Consider the following 25,797-nt stretch of genomic DNA (forward strand, 5'->3'; position numbering starts at 1 on the left):
ATCAAATTAACGCTGCTGCAGGGAAATGCAGACGGCGTAATTAGCTGAGCCATCGATGTCGGCTGACCGGGCGGATGTCTTGCCCGGCCGCCCCTCTCGAACGGAGGGGCGTGTGCGTTATTGGTAAAGTTGAAACGGGGTCAAGCGGTTGCATTCCCCGTTTGGCTTTCTTTCTTTCCGTTTTCTTCCCTCTCCCTCTCCCTGTCTCTCGCTCTCTCTCTCTCTCCCTTTTTAGCCAAAAATAGCACAGACACACAATAATATAATAATACGCACGAAGCAGGCGACAGGCGTGAGGCGTAAAGCGTGAGCAGGCGTGACCAGACGTGGGTGGGAGGCGAACGCAACGAAAGAGTGCACAGCCCAAGCAGTTGCAGAAGAAGAACAACGAAGAGAATGGAGAGAGAATTGATAAGTTTGTGGCGACTGCTCCAAAAATAGTTGCGCAGTCATCGCTTCATTTCATCCGGCTGCTGCGTGGCCCTGCTGCCACTGGAGTTCGTGTTCGTGGCCATGCGTGAGTCTGTGGCCGATAGCCGATAGTCTGTGGTCGCTGCTCTATAGCCGCTGGGTCTGTGGGGAATGGTTAAATGCAACTGTAACTGCATATAGCTCATGTGAGAGTCTGTGCCGCATTAATTCATTATCGTCATCGATATTCGTTGGGGAAGCGTTGCTCGCAACAAAAGGCGGCTCAACGCTTCAATGGCTCTCCAAGCGATATCCATTGACCAGGCCAGACGTGCCTACGCATGAATAGAGCTATAACACCCCCGCCTCCATCACTTAGCCGCACAGCTCCAGACAGTTGCATGCAGCCGGGGCAAGCACTGGCCTGACGCGCTGCATGCGCTGGGGCAGGTCAGGCCAGATCCTTCTTGAAATGCAAATGCAGTTGATAAGACGCAGCTTTCGACCTACTGTGAGGGGAGGCAAATCGTCGAAGCGTGGACTTGACTTGACCACGACCTTAATTCTTCATAGGTACTCAGTTAAAAAAAATGATGACATTGCTTAGATTCCAGATTTTCGGTATTGACTATGCAAGATTCACGATCCAAGATCATAAAATTGAAAAACAAGGTAGCTCCTTAAAGAAAACCTAACCTCACTCGGAAGTCCAAATTCTCGAACCCAATTCTTATTTTATTATTCACTTTAAAACTGACCATATAGGCATTAAGAATATAAAGAAAACCAGAACCATATTCGAATCAGCACTATTTCTAGCTATAGCTCTACTTCTAGTTCTTATCTATATAAATAACCCTTGCATTTCTCTAAGCACACACTGATTTCTCACAAGAAAATTGCTGTTGGAGTGTTTTGTTAGTCTTCAGTGTATTTTTAGTTTGTTTTGAAAGTTTTGGATTCCAAACTTTAATTGTGTTAAAAATAAATGCTCTAGAAATACTTAGTATTTAGTTGTTTGTCCATAACAATTAATATCATAAACAACTAAGAGTGTTCTATGTATGTGAGCTAGCTCGACTAGCAGATACCCTGGGTGTCGTATAGAAATGGATTTCTTTAATGTGGCTGATTTGCTTACTTTAGCTCCAGTAACTCCTTCAATATGTTCGAATAACTGAAACGTGTAAAAGTTACAAACGGAACTAATGTCAAAGCCCATGACGAATCTCCATTCTTATAAGGCTGGCCAACCTAGCCAGGATATATCAAATCAAGTTTTTCTCATATACGTTTCAATAAGAAATTCCATAAAATGACTTTGGTTATTATATAAAGAGATTTTATATATTTATGATACTTTAAAAGCATATTTGCAGATTTATAAATAAGATTTAATGATTCGATATTTTATATATTATTTATAAATATTAAAAAATTATTTACAATTTTTTTTTTTTTAATTTTTAAGTACATCAAAATTAATAATAAATTGTCAACTTTTTCCTTTTTCTCTGTATTTTTAAATGAATGAACTTGTTAGCAGGCAGATATCTCTGTTGGCTATTAGGCGAAAAAAGTTGCAAGCTTTAAGCTCAAAAGCTGCAAGAAGTTGCACCAACACTTTAAATAAAGCTGCTGAGCTTTTAGTGTGATTATCCACTAAAGCTTTGCAAGCTTTATTCTAGGAAGTTAGTCAGAAGTGAAAGCTTTTTGCTTAGTATAAGCATATAGATTCAAATAGTTGCTGAAAAGCTTTCGAAGCTCTCCCATACAGAACTTTTATATACAAGAGATTAACGGTTTTGATTCTTATATATGTATTTAAATGGGAAACTTACCTGAAAAAATAGTGTAAACGCTACCCATTGATAATATTTTGTGTGCTTTATTGTTAGAGGGCCACGCCCCTGTGAATTGTGAATTCCAGGAAAAGGCACCTCGGAACCTTGCTTTTTCATGAACGCATCCACAACTGTATACGTTGAGTGTATCCAACAATATGTGTTGAGAACATCTTCCGGAATGTCTCTGCAAATATATATATCGAAAGATGTACAAACAGTGTGGCAGTGGTGAGGGCGAGGCGGAGAGAGGTTCGATATCTTACCTTGTGTGTACACAGTCTATGGGGTTTCCTACGTACTGCCGCGTTGTCACAGCAATCGAGAATGTGATCAGTAAAATAACCGTTGCGTTTGTGTGCAGGCGAAAAACAGGTGAATCGATTTTGACATGAGACACCTATATATGTGTATACACATGTGTGTATGTGTGTGTGTGTGTATGTATTGATCGACAGGTTATCGATAATCGATCGATTTCGCGTTGCGTGTTGAAGTATGCGTAGTAAGAGAAAGAACATTATTATTAAGCGAATTGGCAGCGGGGGGCGTTTGGGGCGGGAATATAAATTGAAATGTTTTTGGTTGTTTAATGCTGAACGGTTATACAAATTTGCTAAGTATATCTGTATCATAATTAGTACGTTTTTCTTTTCTCTTCTTCTTTTGCTTTCTCTTTAGAAGTGTGCTTTATAAGTATTGTATAAGTAGTTTATGTACATTAACTTATATGGCAGGGTTAAAGTTATTCTTTCTTCATCTTCTTCATCTTCATCTTTTCTTCTTATAATTCTTCTCTTTTGCTTTTCTTTTACGTTATTTTTTAACAAATACTTAATTTTCTTTGACTTTTTGCCTTACAATTAGTGTAACTGTCTTACAAATTAACAAAGCGAGAAAGAGTTAGACAAAGAGACAGATAGAGATAGAGAGAGAGAGAGAGAGGAAATGATCTGCCATATGTACAGGATTTCATATATAAAAGGTTTAGCTTTGCTGATTTCAGCTGCCGCACATCGGGCCCAATTCAGGGGCGAATACCGTTATCGCGACCACCCTGAACAGCTCTGCAGTTCAATCAATATCCGATCGGATCGGGTGTGTGAAGATTTTTTTCTTGGCTGCTGTTCAGCTTGATCGCGATTGGCTGCCCGAAGGTTTAATCGATATGAAATAAATACAATTTGCAATTTTAACTTATCGAATTGGATTCGGATTGAAAATTTAATTATCATATAAGTATAGTAAGGTGTCACAGCAATATGGTAATTTGAATAGACCTGACTTTTCGTTAGATATATATTATAGGAGAAAAATAAAAAACGAAATACGTTTATATACAAATCAAAAGGAACGATAAATCAATTTTGGTGTGGAGTGTAAAACGAATTGCGAAGTATGCTTGACTAGCAATTGAATATAGAAAATTGCTGGGAATGCAAATTTAAGTCGAGGTTTTCACGTTCATGATTCGGCGCCCAGTCGACTGAAGTGTGAGTGAAAGCTATAGATAGATAGATGGATAGAGAGAGATGGATGGATGAAGAGAGAGAGAGAGAGTGAGTGAGCGAGATAGAGAGAGAGAGGGGTGATTCGAGCCGATAAACGAGTGTCGCACTTCAGTTCTGGGCCGCCTCTTGATGTGTTGAAGGCCAATCGGGACTTTCGGGTGATTCGTTTGAGTTTTTCCAATTTTTAATTGGGCTTTTGGAATTTTGTTTAGTATCTGAATTTAGCTGTTCGTAACGATGACCACTCAATCGATATTTTATTTTCATATATGACTTTTGACTTTTAACTTTTGGCTCTCGGCTGACTATGAGAAGTTTATAAAAATCAACAAATTATACGCAAACATCTGAATGGAAATAACATAAAAGAAGTCTCGTGAAACGGTCTCCTAATACCCATGAAATTTCGATAATGGCTTCTCAATTTCTTCAAATTGAATGCACAGATTTGTAGTTGGTGGATTTTTTTTTAATTTTTTTTTTTTTTTTTTTTTAATATATATATATATATTTTTTTTTTTTTGTGGTTGGGTGGTTTGGTGGTTTTGTTAGTTGCTTTTGTTAGTGAAAAAGTTGAAATGTGATCGTCTGAGTATTTAGTACAGCACAAATCTGGCGCTTAGCTATCTTATAGCTGTGGTGAGTTGTGAGCTGAGCTGTGGTGAATTTATGTTATTCAACTTGCTTGAAAACGTGATCAAAAATCTATAACCCGGTGAGTTGGTGAACGGTGAGCGAATACTTGCGATTATGAGTGTGATCGTTATTGTGGTAAGTTTGTCTTGTGATCGTGGTGAGTTTGTGGTAGTGGTGGCAGTGGTGGTGGTGGTGGTGGTGGTAGTTTGTGAAACAGTGAGCAATAAAAATTGTGTGCTACAGCTGAAAGCTGTGCATGTAATTGTAAGAAAATTGCGAGACGAAGAGTGTTTAGAGAGAGAGAGAGAGAGAGTATGTGTGAGAAAGTGAGAGAGAGAGTGAACGTGATAATGTGGTTGTACACAAAAACTGAACATTTCGAAAAGAAAGTTAAGGAAAACATATACATATTATAGTTATTATAAAATTGTAGAAGATGGTGTGAACAACTAGATGTATTTGAATTGAATTGAATGGAGAAAAATGTACGAACAAATTTGAATTAAGGTGTAAATTGGGTACGTTAATTCTAAATATATTCAACACAGTACAAGTAAGAGTAAGACAAACAGACATATACGTATTTTTGTAAATATATATAGAGGTATATACGGCTATATGTTATCGAACGAAGCGCACGCGCTGCGCATTCGTTGTCAAGGACTTAGCATTAATAATAGTCGCCAGTCGGCCAATAGATATACATATAGCTATGATATCATCTCAGGGATATCCTGCTATTGGCCAACTGGCAACTTCAACAGAGGTATACGTCAAATGATTTCAAAAAATACTAAGCATTTTCAGTGTAAACAGTTAACAACTGGGATGGCTTTAATAGATCTTCGTTGTTTGTTAGTTCGATTGCCCGTGAGCCTATAACCAGTATAAATATTTACAAATTTCAGATTCTCTTTAATTTTTGCTTCTTATTTTTCTTCATGTTCTTCTTCTTTTTTTTTTTTTTTTTTTTTTTTTTTTTTTTTTTGTTTTTGCTGTTATTGTTTGTAAATATTGTGGTTATATCGATAAGTATTTTGTGTGTCATAATCGGAATTGTTAAGAGCATAATTTGGTTTTGGATAGCTTAAGTGTTACTAAATGTTTTTCGGGCTTTCAACATTTTATATGGGATTCATAATTTTAGTTTAGCTTTTGATTTTTAAATATATATATATATATATATATATATATATATATATATATATATATATATATATATATATGTATATATAGGTAATACACATACACAATTTAAATACAGAGCGATAGAGAGAGATATGTATATATATATAGAGAGAGAGAGAGTGTGGCGTAAAATTATCGTTTATAATTGCTTTATATTAGCTTGGTCAGTTAGCGGCATTTTTTGTTGTTGTTTTTTTGTTTTGTTGTTGGTAATTGGTAATTGGATTAATTTTGGCTTTGAGTTGGCGTGGGTTAGAGTCTGTGGTTGCGTGATTGATAGATAAATTTACTGTGACAGTTGGTGATTGAGTGTGTGAATGAAGGTTGCTCTTGCTTAATAGTTGAGTTGAGTTGAGTTGAGTTAGTTAATCAATATCTCTTTTTGTTTGTTTAGGATATTGTATAGATATATGTAAATATATATATAGATTTAATTGTGATTTTGTTTAATTGAATTTTACTTGCTGTATTTTCATAGATTTTCTTTATTTATTTATTTATTTATTTTTTTTTTTTTGGCTTTAATTGAATAATATACATATATATATATTGATAAAGTAGTGTTCGAGAGTTGGTGAGATACAAAGGAGAAGGAAAAAAAATGAACATAATTGAGTTGCTGCTGTTGTTGCTTGTTGTAGTTGTTGTAGTAGTTGTTGTTGTAGTTGTAGTTGTAGTTGTTCTTTGTTGTGATCTAAACGAGTACGTGGTGAGCGTCGCATCCGCTTGCTGAATACGCGCCAGTGTTGGACAATACTGAATGCCTGGCCATTCCGCAGTGAGAAGTGAGAAAGTGGCGAGTGAGAGTGGTGAGTGAGTCGTGGTGACGTGGTGAACGTAGTGAACGTGGTGAGCGTGGTGAGCGTGGTGAGCTTGGTGAGTGGGCAAGTGGGCGGGTGGGCGAGTATTTAGTATATTTAGTAGGTGATCAAGATCAGCTAACGAGTGAGCGCACGCAGCGATTTGTGGTGTGTGAGCGTGGTTCTTGTGGAGCGAGTGGTGGAAACTGAGTGAAATTGAAAGCACTAAATAAGTAAGATTCTTAGCGTGTGTGTGTGTGTGTGTGAGAGAGAGAGAGAGAGAGAGAGAGAGAGTGTATGTGTGTGTGTGTGTGCTGGCGTGTTATTTAAACTGATTTCAAGTGTACTTCTACTTCGGAATACTTGATTTGCTGTTGTTTTTGTTTTACTAGAGAGAGAGTGAGAGAGTGAGAGAGAGAGAGAGAGTAACTCGCTAGCTGGCCACTGTTGGTGTTGGTTGGTGTCCAGAGGTGAGATTGCATAGTTAACATTTTGTTTTGGCTTTGTTTATTTGTGTTTTGCTTTGCTTGTTTGTTGCTGGTTTTCTTTTTCTTTTGTTTGGTTTTGCAGTTAATTAGGTGATTTGGTTTTCATTGTTGTTGTTGCTTTGTTTGTGTAAAGTGATTTTGGTTTTTGGTGAGAGCCAGTTTATATTTTCGTCACAAATTGTTCAACAATTTTTTTTTTTTTTTTTTTTTTTTTTTTTTTTTTTTATTATTTTTGCGGGTGAGGTTTATGTTCAAATTTGATTTTATTTTATAAAATGTTTTCAGTTGTCTTTTTTAATTAATTTCTTTGTTTAAGTTTTAAATTTATGTGAAACGTTTTTATTGTTCTGGTTTCAGTTTTTCTATGTCATTGTAAGCACATTCGAGGGCGAGAGCGAACAAGAGCGATGAGTTTGAAAGTGTTTCAGTTGATTGATATTTTTTTCTTTTTTACCAACGAAAAATAGGCGTTAATCACATATGTAACACAAATAATAATAATAATAAATAGTCGAAAGCAATAAAAGGAAACGCAGAATAAAACCAAAAATTCGCTACTTAACACAACGAAATAAAGCGGGCAAAGCAACGCAAGGCCAGCCCGCACATACATATAAATATAGCGAAGTGGATCCTGTGTATTCACAGTCCCCAGGTTCAAATTGCCCTATCCTAATACCCATTGTGTGCGTGTCTGTGAGTGTGAGTGTGTGTGTGTGTGTGTGTGTGTAATAAGCATCATGTGAGCATGAACTGAAGTGAAGTGACTTACGCTTACGGGCTGATTAACAAAATGGCATTTCCCCAACTGACTGCAATGACTATGCGACTGACTGACTTCTGCCCAGTAGCCATAACAATGTATTTGATGGCGAGTCGGAATTTGTTGCTGCTGCTGGGACTACAAGGCAATAATAACGGCGAGAGACAGAGGGAGCGCTGGCCTGAAGCTCGTTTTTGCTATTAGAACAACATTGCCAATACATTTGGGCAATAAAAATAAGTTTTGCTACAAAATACAGCTCACTGGCTTAGCCAGGGCTTTGCGCCCTGCGCTCGAGTGCTCTACGAGTGCCTTAGGCAGGTCTCAGAGGATGGCTTTGGCGTTGTTGCCTTAGCTGCTGTTATTATACTGTTCGCTGGGCGCACAGTGTCTGCCACTTATGCCTCATTAGGATGCGTCTAAGAACTCTTACAGTAATTCAATAATAAATTCAAGTCAAGCGCGAGGCGTCAAGCGCCAAAGTGCCAAAGAGTGTGTGTAACAAGTAGCGAGTAGCGAGTGCTTGCGGCCATAAACAAGGAGCGGCAAGAACAAAGGTTTATGGCTCTATGGCTTTGCCTTTAAGCCAGCTAATGTGGGGCAAGTGGCGAATGGCGAGAGGCGAGTAGCGAGCAGCGAGCAGCGAATGCTGAGTGACGAGTGGCGAGTAACGAGTAACGAGTAGCGAGTGGCGTTAGTTAGATTGACATTCTGTAGGCCGTTGCTTGTCTCACAGCTGCTAGCAAATATGAGTAGCTATAATAAAAGATTCGCTATAAATCTCTAAAGAGAAAAGAAACGATAACTTATGTCAAGTGCTCGTGGAATTGCCCTGAGTAACGAGTGGGCGAATGTCAAGTAGCGAGTGCATGTATTTATGTCTGTGTGTGTAAATATGTGTGTGTGTGTGTGTGTGTGTGTGTGTATATATTTTATATATAAATAGAGACTGAAAATTGCGAGCAACAAACTTGAATGAGCAGTAGTAAGTAGTAGGTCGCAAGCGCTTGCTTCATTTGCTTAAACATAACGAGTATTTATCGAGCTCTTAGTCGAGTATTTAGGCAAAACAATTTACAGTTAATCATAGGTAGATATATGTATAAATATATATAAGTATATATTCATAGATATATTAAGTTTAGTTAATCCCTGAGCCGTTGAGTCGCCGTGACAGTTAAAGGTAATACGAAATTGACTTGAATAAATGATAAATATATATATAGGTATATATATATAGATATATATATTTATGTGTATGTTTGTAAACAATGTATAAAATTATAATAAATATATTTCAAAATGTAATCCTTCAAGTAAGAGATTTGCATTTGGCTCCCCAAAGTATGCAACGTTCGCAGATACTTGCCCACATAAGGTACGATACATGATATGCGATATACGATATACAATATAAGCAGGACATGCGATTTAAGTCAAATATTCAAGTGCACTTAAATTGAGCAAAAGAAAGCAAAGAATGAAGCATAAAGTATTTATAAAATTCATATGTATATACTACTATTATGGTGATGAGACTTACGTGAGAGATTTATATATATATATATATGTATTATATATATATGTTGTATCATTGATATATATTGGAAAATTATTCGTGCAAGTGGAAACGTTTGAGTTGAGTGTTTAGGTATTTACATTTCACAATTGATGAGCTTAGATATGGGTGCATTAGTGTCTCTCTGTGTGTGTGTGTGTGTGTGAGTGGTTGGGTGTGTGTGTCGAGACAATGCTACAAATACGAAAGCAGTTCATGCTGCTCGGAGTCCTTGCAGAAAATGCAAACTAAAGCAAGGACCATTTGCATTGGAGCTGCAGGACATTTGAAATCGAAATGAAAAAAAAAAAAAAAAAAAAAATGGAACTGAGCTCTTCATTGTGATTAGCTAAGGTTAACTATGTATATTTTGATATACATAGACATATATAAGGATCGAAAAAAATACGAGACACAAGTTACAAAGTACAGTACAGGTGTATGTGTGTGTGTGTGTGTGTGTAGTAAAAGATTGCCCGTTGCAAGTTGTTTACTTGGGTGAGGGGGTTGTCAGAGTGTGTGAATATATATAATACAGTTATTGTTAGTATTGAGTATATATAATAGGAGCTGTTAAGCATATATAAGTATATATGTATAGTAGTATATAGTATATATAGTATAGTTTAGTATATATGTTATTGGTACTGGTTTAAGTGTTAGTTCATGTATTTTGCAATAATATTTGTTTGTTTTGGTATTTTTTTGCTTGGTATATATTTTATTATTATTTTTGTTTTTGGAATACATTTGAATTTCGTTCAAACACTGTGATATTTTCTTTTTTGTTTTTGTCTTTCTTTTGGACTTATCGAAATTTCAAAATAATAAACAATACACATCTCAAAACATCTAAAAAATGACTGTCAACTGCTCAAGTGGTATTGAGTGGAGTTGATTTGCACAAAAAATCTGGCTGTTTCTACGATATTACGATATGAGGATTGGGGGTATGAGTTGCTCGATTGCCAACATATATGCTGCCTGTCCGTTTGCTTTAATTCAGTTGATATGCATATATATAGATAGATATATACATATTTTTTATATTTTATATTTTTAGTTAACCAAATTTAATACAACAATTTTATACGCACGCACACACGCACACACACACACACAAAAACATTGAAATTAGCATTGTGAGTAGTAGTAGAAGAAAAAGGTGGAGAGGATTTCATTTCTGTTGGGGTTTTGAGGCAAGGATTCGTATGGATGGTTGCCTGGTTGGGCTTGGTGTTTGCTTCGGCTTTGGGTTTGGTTTCGGTTTCAGTTTCGGTTTCGGTTGGCTCGTCTGGTTCATCATCAAAAAACAAAGCGTTTCCATTGCAAAAATGCCAGCCGCATGCCGAGGCGAGCGGCGGCATGCAAAAATAATACAGTTGCATACTTTTGGGCGTGTCGCCGCTTGAACTGCACAGATGCTTCATTCGAGTAGTATATAGCTTAAGTATTTTATGTTTGATTATAGATTTTATTTGGTTTTTATAAATATATATATATTGTTTGTTTTTGGGCTCAGCTTCAGTTTGGCATTTCTTTTGATAAAAATTCTTCACATATTGTTTGCTTTCGCTTTTGATTGACTTGAATTCAGTTTTTTCTTTTTTTTTTTTTTTTTTTTTTTTTTGTATTTTGTTTTGCTTTCGATCAAAATTGCACATTTTCAACAACATCAACAACGACAACTACTTTTTGGTATTATGAATAATAATAATAGTTTATTATAAGTGTTTTTCGCTTATATACTCACATATAATATATATATATATATATATATATATATATATATATATATATATATATATATATATATATATATATAGAGAAAGAGAGTGAGGACACAAATATATATATTTATATGTATGTATATATGCAAAGAACATATTGGATTAGATATATAACATACGTATGCATATATGTGTATATATGTATAGATATGTATGTATGCATATGTTGAAGTAACAAGTACAAGTACAAGATACGATATATAAATACGATATATGCATATGATAGTGATGGCATGATGGCAGCAATCGCTCGCGCGCGCACATCTATCGATAGGTGGTCGATAGGTTATCGCATCGCCTTCGGCCATAGAACACGGGTTTCTAGGGCCAATGGTTGCGCATCGGAGCATTGGAAATCAAAATGAAACAAAGACATCGAGAATAAATAAAACGAACAGCATCAAATCACAATTCGCAAATCACAAATGGAACCGATTCGAACTCAAAATAAATTTCGTTATAGATAATAACAAGGCACAATATTTTGTTACAGTTTACGATACGATTAGCTAATAAGATACGGTTAATTAGTGTTTAGTATATTTTGTTATATATATGTACGAGTATATACGAGTTAATGTTCATTGTTTAATGTTAATGTTAATGTTAATGATTATGTTAATGTTATAATGCTCATGTTAGTTAGCAACGCATACGAATACACATACACATACATTAGCTCATACACATACACATACACATACACATTCATATATACATGTACATATTACATATTACAAACATACATACATAACTTACACAGACACATACATATACATATGTATGTGTGTGTGTGGGCGTGTAGCTACAAATATCATTAGATTATACATACCACGATCTGGAAGGAATTCTTATATGCAATATGGCAATCGAATAAAGTACGCTTAAGTTAAGTATGCATGTATGTATGTATGTATGTACATATATATTTTCGCATTAGCTTGCTTAGTTTTTAGGTTAGTTTCAGATACTTGAGATAAAGATAAAGATACGTACGTGTAGAGTTACATATACCATACATACAAGTGCCGTGTGTTTTGACTGGTTATTGTATGCGTTACGGATACGGTTACGGTTACGATTACGATTACGGATTACGGATTACGATATCGAATATAAATACGAATACGAATACGGATATGGTTAATTTATTATCTGCCATGTGGTATATTTCTGGGCTACTTTAAGCGCCGATAAAAAATAAAATAAAGAAAAAATTAAAACAGTATCGAATATATATATAGGGATATATATAGTTTGTATATAAGAGTAGGTACAACAGGCTTCAATTCTTTCACTCGAATATGAATGCTGTTTAGACTCGTGCAATTTGCTCTTAACTACGTCAGGTCAACGAAATCAATTCAAAAGAAGAACATAAAAATGCGAAACTCAAAACTCGGTTCAAATTGCAGAGAGCTCTACGATCTCTGAACTTATTCAGGTAATGCTTCATTTCGACGTCCTCTCAACGAACTGCTGTTTGTGTGCTAGTGGGGTTATGTGGAGCTTTGGCGAGGGAAGGGTGGATCAGTGTGAAGCCTTTTGTTTTAATTTGAAACCCCTACGAATCAAAATCATAAAACATAATTTAAAATATTGAAATAAAAAAGTAAAGAAAAATATTTGAAAGTAATTAAATAGGTAGAGGGCGAGAGCGATAGGTAGATAGATAGATAGAGATAGAGAGATTGGCAGACAGAGAGAGAGAGAGAGATAGATAGAGAGAGAGAGAGGAGGCAATGTTCCCGCTTAGAGTTTGCTAAATTTCAAGTTGCTTTTATGTGTTTTGTCAGAGTTCGATTTGGTATTTTTTTGGTATTTTGTTTTGCAAATTATTTAAACAGAACAACATATACGCGGCAATAGAGCTATTTAGGGGCTAAAATGCTGTTGATGAATCGATGCTTGGACTTGCAGGAACTACTTATCACAGCATTTAGTTTGGTTTCTCTTTTTTCTTCAATATTGTTATAAGGTAAATTGTAAACTGTACTTTTTCACTTAGTTGATACGCATAAATAGTCATCGTTATTGATATATGTGGAAAATTATAGTAGATATATTTTGATATATATATATATATGTGTAACAGAAATTAAATGAAAAGAAATTCCGCTGAGATGGCTTGGGGCCATCGGTCGTATAATATATATGTAGATATTCTCAATTTATCATCAGATTGTTCAGTTATTATTATCATTCATGACAAAGCATTCGCAACACTTTACTATACTTTTACAAGGCTGTGTGGCTGTGTGTGTGTGTATGAGGGTATGGGTGTGTATATGGCGTTACATATACATCAATACAGGTACTTAGAGAGAGAGAGAGAGAGAGAGAGACAGAGAGATAGAGAGGTAGATATATATAGAGAGAGAAACATTTGGTGTGGCTTGCTCTCATTACTTATAATTAGTTTGTATTAAATTTGATTAGTTTCATATATTTTGTATAATTATTTATAAGATTTAATTATATTATTTATTATTGTTATTTTCTGTAGCATTTTTTTTCAATTTGTTTTTGTTTATTTATTTATATTTTTGTAGACAGCAGCATATGTTTTTTTTTATATATATATATATTATGGCAGGCGAGCAATCAGTTACCGTTGAATTCTCACGTAAAACGTTGCTTTTGATAAAATATCGATTATCGATTACGCTTCAATTGCAATCAATTTGCATCCCCTAAATTGGATTCGTTATATTTTCTGGTTCTTGTGTTTTTGTTTTAAGTTTTTTTTTTCTTGTTTGGGTTGGTCGCGCTCATGTTTTCCGACTCAAAACGCAAGAAACTAAATGAGAGAGAGAGAGAGAGAGAGAAAGAGAGAAGCGACAAAGCCAAATGAAATCAAAAATGAACCAAATGCGTAAATGGAACACAAATATTAGCCGCTAGATGGCGCTGGTGCACGGCTAATCGACAGCTAAAGCATAAAATTAAAAAAAATTAAAAAAAACGAAGAAAACTTTGGAAAAAAAATTTGCATCTAATAATTATCTGAACTACAATATATGCAATTTGAATTATGAAAGGAAACGCATTTGAAGAGAGTGTGATTAACGGATAGTAAAACAGGGGAGATAGAAATTGATATATATTTATATATATATAGAGAGAGAGAAGGAAACAGAGACTGTGATGAACTTTGGATAGCTGGGTAGTATAGAGTAGAGTTTGAGGACTTTCATTAGAGTTTCTTTTCTTTTTTTTTTCTTGGTTTTTGGTTCTTGGTTTTGGTATTTTCTTTTGGATAGTTAATGACTAGAATTGTTTTGTTTGTAATTACCATTTTCTATCACTTTGCGTTTGGGGGGATGGCACCGCGGGCACCAACCAACCCTCTGAGTGCACGCGGTGGCCGGTGGTGGGCGTGGCACGCACACACACGCACGACGCACGCACGCAAATCAGATCAGTCGTAGCCTGAGCGTTTCGTTTGGGCAGTCGACAGTTACAGTTAATGTCAATGTGATGCTGTAACTGTTAACGTGAGTGTTACTGTTACTGTTACTGTTACCGCTACCGCTATCGCTGTTGCACTGCTTGCTGAAGACTTTTGTGTAGCTGCTGCTGGCTGTTGTCGATATATGGATAGCTATATGTTTCTGTTTATTGTTGATGACACGATTAAGCTTCTTTTTTTTTTTTTTCGTTTGATTAAGTTATTGAAAGTTTGATGGCTTATTTGATTATTGTTATCGATATCGTCTTTCGATCTTTGATTTACTAGTTTGATTCAGTTGCACAAGCTAAGGCCACCGTACTGTTAGTTGCCCTGTTTTCGAATAGTTTGTTGTCGTTTCACGTCTCACGTTTCACGTCACGTTGCTTTCATTGTGGTTCATTAGTTTATAATTGTTATACATAAGTATATGGCCTATATACACACATACATACGAGTTATCACATGGTTAGCATTATCTTTGTGGCTTGATCATTGTTTCTTAGCATTTATACAGGTGCTGCTGCAGTTGATCTTGTGGCTCTTGGCAACACTGGCGATCCACATATCGCTGCACTCTCAACTATCGTCAGTCGTTGTCCTGGCGGCTACGGCTGCTGTCTGCAGCATCACTAGATTCTGTGGCAACAGTGTCTCAGTCTCAGTCTGACTCTGACTCTGACTCTGGCGCTGGCTCCGATTTGGTGCTGATCTGGGCTGGATGGCCAGTCGATGCCTTGAGCTTGCAGCTGGGCCGTCTGCTTCTTCGCCAGGCAGCGTCTCTCTAGTTGCTATCGTTGCAGTTGTTGCTGTTGTTGCTGTTGCTGTTGCAGTTGCTGCCTTTAAGCTTGCTGCTTGCTCAGCATCGCGCATCGCTGTCGCGGTTGCCTCATTCGTATCGTTGACCAGGCTGAGGGTCGTCTCATAGCCGCCGCTGCTGTTGCTGTAGTCGATCTTCAGGTTCATTTATGATATCATCGTTGTTTTGATTTTGGCATTTTGGTTGTTGTTGTTTATTTTTGTTGTGGATTTTTGTTTTTGAGAAATAATATAAAGTAGTTTTGGTTTAAAACGTTTTGAAATTTCAATACGGTTTCGGGTCTAGATTATCTGTGCCCAACTATGCGTATACGCAATCTACGCATAGGCTTATGTGTGTGTGTGTGTGTATATAACATCGATATAAATTCAGGTAAGCCTAACATAACATAAGCATAGATACGCACGCACACGCACGCATACACACATACATAGACAACAATACATACACAGACAGAGAAACTGAAGAAATCAACACATTGACTAAATTTTAAGCTACACAAATACAAATTTGGCATTTAATCTGTTCATTTGTTCAAAATAAAAACTCCAAATAAAACAAGAAACGAATATATTTAATATTTATGCACAGTTCATGGTCCGCTAAGCATTGTCAATCAAATTACAGCCAATTACAATAATAATGAGCAAATCAAAACTATTAAGAGAAGAACGAAAATCTAGACAAATGACTTTGTTGTCTATTTGTTTCAGTTGTTGTTGTTGTTGTTGTTAGATAGACATACACACATACATATATAACTGTACGCATGTATGTGCATGTTGATGGTATTACATAAGAGACAAGATGTATACACATATGCATGTATATGTGTGCACTTATATAAACATAAAGACAGGGAAAGAGACAGATAGAGAGAGAGAGAGAGAGAAAGAGGAGTATGGGCGTGGCCGCCTGAGTCTGAATCTGAATCTGAATGGAATGGCAAATGGACAATGGTTATTAAATGGACTATGGTTATGGACAATGGACAATGGACAATGGGCAAATGGACAATGGGCAAATGGGTAAGTGGGCAATGGGCAATGGGCAATGGGCAAGTGGTTGCTCTATGAAAATGGTCAGCCCGCTGCTGGGCCTAGCGCGTCCTTTGCAATTGTTGTTGTTCGTTCATTGTTTTGTTTTGTTTTTTTTTTTTTTTTTTTTTTTGTATTTTAGTTTTTTTTATATATATTATTCTGTCTGTCTTTTGTTGCATTTTGTCGTTTTAAATTCTTTTGTGTGTTATATATATATATACAAGTACATATATATTTTTTTGTTTCATTATTGTTCAAATATTTGATTAATTTTTGATTCGTTTTTTTTTTTTTTTTTTTTTTTTTTTTTTTTATTATTTTGATGTCAAGAATATGTTGGTTTCTAATGCTTGTTAGACGCACGCTCACTCGCTCGCTAGTTAGAATCACATTTCGTTTGGCAATGTTTTGAATGATGATAAGAGAAAGAGAGAGAGAGAGAGAGAGAGAGAGAGCCCTAGCAGATCGTATATACGCCGCGTATGATGCTGATATGAGAGTCAGTAATGGGCGTGCCTAGGGCACAGGTTGCTGTTCGTCATGGTAACTTGGTATGAGAGACATGCAAATTGGAGTCGCTCGCTCGCCTTGTGATTTGTTTTCGATTAGCTCTTTGGCTGTTTTCATTTTGTTTTGTTTTTCTTTTTGTTTTGAATTATTAATGCTGTTATTCGGTTATTGGTTTATATGGATTATACCTAGTTTTGTTAGGGGTATATGTATATATATATATATATGTATCGCCTGCCTAACATGATTGCTCTGCTGTCAGTTGGACTGCTCGGCGTGCCACCTATTCATTCCGTCGTCGCCTTTGGGCTCGTCCTGGATGTCGACCCAGAGTTGGAGATGATTCTCAGTTGTCGATACATACATATATGAATAAGCAAATATATATGTATGTAAGCATAGGCATACATATACATATATGCATTCTTTGATTCGATCATGCGAGTTATTTGATGGTTTTGCTTTGTTTAGTTCGTTCTCAAGTTAACAATTACATGGAAGGCAGACAAGAGACATGAAGTTGTCATGTTGTGTAACATATGTTATGTACATTGACGTGGCCAATATTTATGTTTATTATATATTATATTTGGTTTGTTTCGTATATCATAAATTGTATTGTATTTTTGTATTTTTTTTTTTTTTTTTGTTTTTTTTTTTTATGTTTACAAAGGTTGTAGTAGAAGTAGTAACAAGTAAGATAGTAGTAGATAGAAGTTACATATATTTCGTTTTATTCATTTATTTTGTAGTTTTTTTTTTTTTTTTTTTTTTTTTGGTATTTTTTCTCGAATGGTCTCGAATTAACATAGGTTTTTTTTTTTTTAGTGATATGTTAAAAAAAAAAAAAAAACATAAAACATAGAGGTAAACAAGAACCAAAACGGTTTTGCCGGAATAAAAATAGAGCAAGTTGATATGGATTAGTACATTTGTTAAAATGGAAATAATTGACACTCACCGATGATCTACTCACTTGCATAAACGCATAGACACCACGTAAAAACTCCATGTTATTTTGTTGCTCTTGAGAACCCTTCTTTGTCGTTCGTTGCGCCCGACTTATGTACTGCTTGACGGTGTCGGCGACCAGATGTGGCTTTAGCTTCCGCGATAGAACGCTGCAAAATGCAACACAGAGAGATAGAGATAGAGATAGAGAGAGAGAGAAAGGTGAAAATTGTATTAAGATCATGTGGTTACTAAATCATTAGAGCATGCAGATGTCAAGTCAAGGAAAGACATTGCTATGCTGTAATCATAGTTGAATCAAGTTGAGGAAATAGCGAAGAGCGAATCGAGAATAGCTGCTGAGCTTAGGCAATCGAACATGCCCTCGAATGCTATGATATCTCTTTCAGCACCTGTACTGGGATAAGCCTTAGGTACCAGCGCCCTCAAGACAGAGCCTAAAAATGCATCAGCTACCACGTTTACTTTATTTGTATTGACTGCATTTCAAAATATATATCTAAGAATATTTATAGACATACTTTATAAATTAATTAATTTATGTTTAGACAAAGTTTATTTATTAAAAAAAAAAAAATAATGAATAAAATAAAATAAAATAAAAACTTCATACATCTTCATTTTAGCTCAAGAGCTTTTAAGTCGAACTTCCCAAAGACCTCTCAGAGTGCTCAATGTTAAGCCGATAACTTGTTTAGGCTTTGCGCAGATTATCAAATAAATATATATGTGTGTGTAGAGAGAGAGAGAGAGAGTGTGTGTGTGAGAGAGAGCCGCTCGAGCTATTTATGTGCATGCCAAGTCGCGACGTCGCGGCTGCCTCGAGGCCTCTCAAAAATGTAAACCGAATCACAGGCTGACTGCGGCCTGGCTAATTGTCACTTGACGTGCTGCCTAAACGGAAACACTTTTGTGTACTTAGTCAAATGCCTTTGTGCTAATTGGCCGCACTCAGCGGCCCCCCACACCCACACACGCCCTAGCCCCATCCACAGCCCCAACACGGAGAAACAGCCACGGGAAGCATTGCATTGACATCGCCTTGAACACTCACGGCATTTGTGCGCTGTGTTTGTTCTCGTTCTCAAGTTCATGAAATATGCGCAAAGGCCACACACACACACACACAACCACACACGCACACCCACACACACGCACGCGAGTGATGCAAAAGCATCAGCTGGGGGTAAGGATTTATGTACATATGTATATACATATCTATGTACATATACATATATATCCAACTGTCGAAATCGATGTTGTTGTTGTTGTTGTTGTTGTTGTTGTTGTTGTTGTTGTTGTTAGTAAGTGCTCTTGGGAATTGGTGGCTAATTGAAATGCCGCGCTGACGCCTTCACGCATTTGTGAGTGCGACAATTGGCAAATTGACGCCGTAGATTACGCTTATCGTTTAATTGCTCTAAGCAACAGGAGTCACAGACACCATCAAGTCACTCACACGTAAACACGACTACCCACACACACGCACACACGCATGCACGCACACGCACACATAGTTAAGAGCTCAGCAGCTCGAAGCGCATAATTTGAGTTTTATACGCTAAGCTTTTAAGTCAAACAGAGCAGAAAAGTGCAGAGCAGTCGGCACTCAGTCAGTAGATTTATTCATGAAATTCATTTCAGCCCGCACAGTGGAGCAGGGATGCACAGGCACGACGTCAAGATACCCTGTAGACCACTACAACAACTACAATGTAATAAAGTTGTCAACTTTCATTGGACCATTCCAGCTCCATCATCTCAATTGAATTGATTCCCTTCAAGTTCCAGCTCACCTCCTGCCCAAGATACCCCATTTATTTGCATAAGCAAGCACATCATGAATCTAGCCGCATGAGCACAGCTGTTGGCCTGGTCAGTTTGTCAAACTTGTGGCTCTCTGGCTGGCTGCCTGGCTGGCGGGCTGGCTGCTCGGGCTGTCGGGTCTGCAGTGACTGACTCTAAGTACACATTGAGTCAAGAACGTGATAGATTTTGTGATTTTGTATGGCTTAGGGCTGTGATTAGTTAGACTCTGTCATGTGCGCCGGACATTGTGATAATTTCAAGAGAAAGTTGAAAATATATACATACATATAGATATTGGGCATGTTGTGACAGAGCAGACATTTCCTCTGGCCTTAAACAAATTACTAAGATTATGCGTTAGCCTCTAATAAATGTAAAACTATTTATATTTATTGTCAGCATTACGAGAGATACCTAACGGCATATATAGTACACATATGCATACATTCATAACTTTATTCATTTTTCCTTCTGCAGTCCACCTCCTGTCACCCTCAAGTGAATTGAGCGAGTGGATTGAAGAGAGCTTACGAGCCCACCCGATCGAATACAGGAATATTCGAAAAGCTCCAATGAGATCTTAGATAAGAATTGTAATGCAGCAAACTCAGAAATCAAAGGATGGCCTCAGAGATGAATTATTATTATTATTCGTTAGTCGAGGCAGATCGACTCAAAATTGACTTAAATATGCAAACGAGCTGCTGTTACATAACATAATAATGAATACGTATATGTGTACTGTATGCGACGTGAGACTGTAATGTTAACTGAAGAATTTAACAGCAGAGGTTAATAGCGGAGTCTAAGAGCAGAGTTGAACAGCAGATTGGAGTAACAGAGTTGAACTGCATTATATAACAGGGGCTTCTAACAGCAGACTCTAGCAGCAGAGCCTAACAGCGTAGCCTAGAGCAAAGTCTAACAGCAGACCCAAGCAGTAGAGTCTGACAGCAGAGTGTAATGAAATAGTCTAACAGCAGAGCTTAACAGCATACATAGTTAGTGTAGAGTCTAACAGAGCGTAACAGCAGAGTCCAATAGCAGAGTCTAATAGCAGAGCCCAACAGCAGAGGCTAACAGCAGACTTTAACAGCTTACATAATTAGTTAGATCAGAGTCTAACAGCAGGGCCAAGCAGTAGAGTCTGACAGCAGAGTGTAATGAAATAGTCTAACAGCAGAGCTTAACAGCATACATAGTTAGTGTAGAGTCTAACAGAGCGTAACAGCAGAGTCCAATAGCAGAGTCTAATAGCAGAGCCCAACAGTAGAGGCTAACAGCAGACTTTAACAGCTTACATAATTAGTTAGATCAGAGTCTAACAGCAGAGCCAAAGAGTAGAGTCTAGAGCAAAGTCTAACAGCATCTCCCACAGTTACAGTGGTGTTGGTGTGAGGCTGATATTTTGTATATTTAACATTTGCTTATTTCCGATTCTTAAATGATTATTGAAATGAACCCAAAATTCTCGTTTTCTTTTTAATGAGCAACTTCAGTTGGCTCCACTCTGCTGAAATACATTCGATTTCAAAATGAAATTAATTTTTAAATAAAAATGGTGTCATAGCCACCAACAGCTGTGCAATGGCTACAACAACAACAGCAACAACAATAAAATAACAACCACAGTATCAAGTGCAAACACATTGGAATACAGGCGTAAAGAGGAGCAAACACATTTATCTTGATTTTCACGCTGTCAGCGACAACTCAAAAAGGCGACAGTTTGTAAAAAGGTAAAAAAAAAACAACAACAACAACAACGACAACAATGAAGGCAACTAAAACAAAACTCGCGTTCGCCCACCGAAAAGAAGTCAATTTCAAGATTTATATTTTTCTTTCCTGCAGTTGAACATTGCCCACAAAAAAAAAAAAAAAAAAAAAAAAACAAAAAAAAATACAAAAATATCCAAAACAAATCGAGAAAAATAAAAGAAAACTTGTGAGTGCGGTTGGGACGCAATAATAAATTAAAAGCACACGACGCGCAAAAGGTCAAGTGATTAAAAAGGAACAGAACCAACAACAACAATAACAACAACAACAAAAGTAGCAACAACAACGAAAAATGCGTTGTTGGTCTGCCACAAAAGGGAGTGTGAGCTGTGGGGTGGGCCTGACCTGACCCCAGGACCCAATTCCTGAAATAACCGAAAACAAAACCAAAAGAAATGAAAAGAAAAAAAAAAAAAGTGAATTGAAATAAAAACAAATTCAAAGACTGCCAACAAATGTCCATAAGGCTTTCGGTTATTTATTTTCTTTGTTTTTTTTTTTTTTTCAGCGCTCGCTGTGGATATTTGCATTTCCAGTTCACTCATTTCGCGTCCGCTTTACAGCTGGGCGCAGTTTTCTTTCAAGTTTCGTTTAATTTGGCTCGGCAGCTCGAGTGGTTGTTGGAACTGCTGCCACTAATGCAGTCCGCTGCAGCATTTAGAGAAACTCTTTAAGCTGCCCTCCAGCTGCCACCTGGCCGTTACAAAGTTGCAATTATTTTTGCGACAGCATAAAATTGTTCAATGCAAATGGCAAATGGAAAGCGCCTTAAAGCCGTCGACCTCTACTCAGGCGAAGAAAACTCGTTTCCTTGCACTTTACGTGGCTTCGCAAGGCTAACGAAATGTTGGTGTGTATGTGTGTGTGTGTGTGTGTGTGTGTGTGTGTGTGTGTGTGCTGAGGACATTGTCCTAGGGGACATTAAAAGCTAGAAGCCTGACCTCAGCCTAAGAAGACTTCAGTTTGATTGCTATACGCTAATATCGGTATTAAAAGAGGGCTGTTCATATTCGACGGATCCATCTGGCAGCCCTATATCATTTAACAAAGGCAAACACGATAGGGCGTAGGTTCGTACGCCTTCATTTGAGAAACGATATCAAATCCAAAGAAATCCACTGGAACTAAATAAAATGAATATTATTAGCATTCAAAATTGTTTTTTTTTTCTTAATTAAAAAAAAAAAAAAATAATAATAATAATAATAATAATAATAATAAATAAATAAATAAATGAAATATATATGGCCAATGTGTATGGGTAACCTTGTAGGGCTCCCAGATGGGCTCGTCGAGTATGAAAATTTTATTTATTTATTTATTTATTTATTTATTTTTTTTTTTTTCAGAATTACACAATTTCACGTTTCAACTGAAACGAGCTGCTCAGGTATGTTTCTATTCCTCGCGTATTACTAAAATCAACAAAATAGCAGCCCTCTATGGTTTATCGAACGAATAAGACAGAGTTGTAAGCCTCTAGTGATGATATGAAATTGCCTTAGATATGCACTTGAGTATGATTCAAGTATATAATTAAATATGACAGCTCTTGATATATTACTGTTATAGTCATATAAATTGCTATCGATTGTTAATATCAATTGAAGTATTATCGATATCGTCTTAAAGTTATTCAACAAGGATTAACGTTTCATCTGGCTGATTGTATGGCACCAAAATTCATTTGTAAACTTAGTTTAAACTCACTTAATGATACACTCCCCAATCAATACTAAAGCTCAACATATCACACGTTTCGTAAAATAGTTCAAATAGATCCAGTTGAGTCCCTTTTGAAGCGCAGCAAAGTTTGAATCGACCCGTTTGCAGTGTGCTGCGTCCGCGAGATAGTTGCGACCACTGATAATTGTGCAGAGGATGAAAGCTGGACAAAGTTCGGATTAAATGAGTTACTCAGTGACACACACACACACACACACACACACAGACACACAAACACACACAGGCACACTCGCGCAAAAGTATGCAATGAGCATGTCCATTCAGAACAACAGATGCTGTTGTCTGTGTCTTGTGGCCAGCCACAGTTTTCAATTGTCGATTGACAGACAACAAAATAAAAAGAAAATATACAAATATAAAAAGCAAGGGAAGAACGAACGAGGGAAAATCGAGCAAGCCAAAGGGGAAATGCAAAAGGAAAGCAGAGACTAGGCTAAGGCCAAATGGTTGACATGAAATTGCCCTGAAATTGCGAAATAATTTTGTATGACATTTGAGATAAGTCTGCGCATAATAAGCGCAATTAGAAGCACGACTATTAATAGTTGTGTGTATGAGTGTGTGTGTGTGTGAGAGATAGAGAGAGAGAGAGAGACAAGAGGGAGAGAGAGAGAGAGGAAGAGCTGCTGAAAAGCATCGCAATTGACTTGTGGTACGTGGCCCATTGTAAACATTGTTAACAACTGCCAACTGGAAGAGAATAGTTTCGCATTGGCAGATTAGTTAGATTAGATGCGACTATGAAATACCCTGTATATATTTTGAAAAATCACTGACGTAGAGAGCAGCTAAGCTAAGTATTTTGACTTTATCGCCTCAAGCTTATGGAAATATTTAAAAATAAATAAAGTTTATCAAAATAATAAATATTCAGTTTAAAATAATTTCAATTTAAAACCAATTAATAAAAATTAATTAAGAGATTATTGAAATTAAACATATGTGGGAATATGAACATATATAGTATTTATAATAAAATTATAAATAATAAAAATTCAGAAAAATTGTATAAATTATATACAAATATTATTTAAAGCAATATTACAAAAAGGAATAAATGAATATAAACAAAATTAGTGAATAAATTATTTTAAAATAATCCACAAATTATATATAATTACATTAAAAAAAAAAAGCAGATATATTTCTTATAAATATTAATATTTAGTATTAACAAAAATAAATATTATAGGTAACATTAGTTTTTACATAAAATTATTGGCTACTATGAAAAATATTAATCTACTGTGACTTGACTTAAGATAATAATATTTTATTCGTTCAGCTGTGAATTTTCTCTTTCGAAATATAAAAAAAATTTATATAAATTAAATTTGTTGTTGTTTTTTTTTTTTTTTTTTTTTTTTTTTTTTCAATTCAGTTTGAAAAATGAAGAAGTCTTTTTATTACAAGATTTCTTTCTCTTTCCCCCTTAGCAAATTTCAAGTATTTACTATTTGTTTTCGTCGTCTGCTTAAGTTTTTATGTAAGCAGCAAACGGAAACAATGCTTCTTCGTTTTCTTCTTCTTCTTGTTCCGCTTTTCCTGCTTGTCCTTTCCCTATGTTGTTTCGGTGTATTTCAGTTTGTGCTGCTCTTGCCGCATTCTATTTGATTTCGGCATTCGCAGCCTTCAATCGTGCTCTTGCTATTGCTTGACCCACTGCTGACAATTAAACCTGCTTATACCTATCATTGTCCCATTGCCCATTGCCCGCTGACCCTGGCGCTGGCCACGCCCCGCACTGACCCGCCCACAAAGTGGCATGCTCTGCTGGTTATTTGTAATGAGTGGAACAATTGCTTGGCGAAAGTTTCGCAATTGTTGACTTTTTGGCTGACTATATATATATATATATATATATGTACATATATATGTATATATACATATATGTATTTCTGCTGCAATCGCGTATATTTAAATACCCATGAAGCTTTAAGCGCTCATACACCCATCCTAAAACACACACACACACACTGGCGCACACACACACGCGTACTGACTACTAACTACACTTCACCTACAACGATTTTTATTGTCTTATGCTGGATTTGTGCGCAAAGTCCCAAATGAGGACAACGCACTCCTTACTTCCCACTCCTCAGTTACTCTCAATTCTCTTTAAGTGCTGCACAACACACACACACACACACACACACACATACAAACGTACATACGCGGAGCGTAAGAGAATGCGCGTTAGGGAAGTAGAGAGTGCGAGATTGAAACAGGCAGCCACATGCGAGGGGCGTTTCAATAATATCGCTTTGGACTTATGAAAATGTGTTAATCACGTTAAAGTTATTATTATCTATAGAATATTACTATAGAATATATGATAGCATAATATTATTTAAAAATATTTAATTTAATAAATATGCATATAATAAATTATTTCTGTTTCGTTTCACTTAATACATATAAATTGATCATGGATGGAATACTTAATTTAAAAGACAAATAATATATATATTATATGAAAATAAAAAAAAAAATTAAAAATTCTATATCCATTTACCACATATGTATAAAAAAAAATAAACAAAAATCAATATAACAAATCTTTATTTTTAATTTAAAAGAAAACAAAAAATATGAATTATAAAATAAAAAATATATATAAATTATAAATAAATAAAATAAAAATTGATATGCTAACGTGTGCCTGCTACTTTTTA

The 25,797-nt window shown here is 36.1% G+C and overlaps 1 protein-coding gene across 5 annotated transcripts in view; it reads right to left on the bottom strand.

The window, feature by feature from the left end:
- LOC6584021 (innexin shaking-B) overlaps positions 1 to 25,797 on the bottom strand; it is a 68,802-nt gene that overhangs the window by 20,230 nt on the left and 22,775 nt on the right. For 4 of the 5 annotated variants that reach the window (XM_015161337.3, XM_015161338.3, XM_015161339.3 and 1 more), the window contains 3 exons: positions 17,772 to 17,931; positions 2,522 to 2,655; positions 2,253 to 2,442 (listed from right to left, as the gene is read on the bottom strand). In XM_015161337.3, coding sequence (XP_015016823.1) covers positions 2,253 to 2,442; positions 2,522 to 2,655; positions 17,772 to 17,822 — 375 coding nt within the window. In that variant the 5' untranslated portion in view covers positions 17,823 to 17,931. Of the gene's footprint in view, positions 1 to 2,252; positions 2,443 to 2,521; positions 2,656 to 14,284; positions 15,011 to 17,771; positions 17,932 to 25,797 lie in introns of those variants that run through there. The other variant, XM_044011730.1, reaches the window with a different exon arrangement.

The sequence above is a fragment of the Drosophila mojavensis genome, unplaced genomic scaffold (assembly GCF_018153725.1).
Source record: "Drosophila mojavensis isolate 15081-1352.22 unplaced genomic scaffold, ASM1815372v1 contig_136, whole genome shotgun sequence".
NCBI lineage: Eukaryota > Metazoa > Arthropoda > Insecta > Diptera > Drosophilidae > Drosophila > Drosophila mojavensis.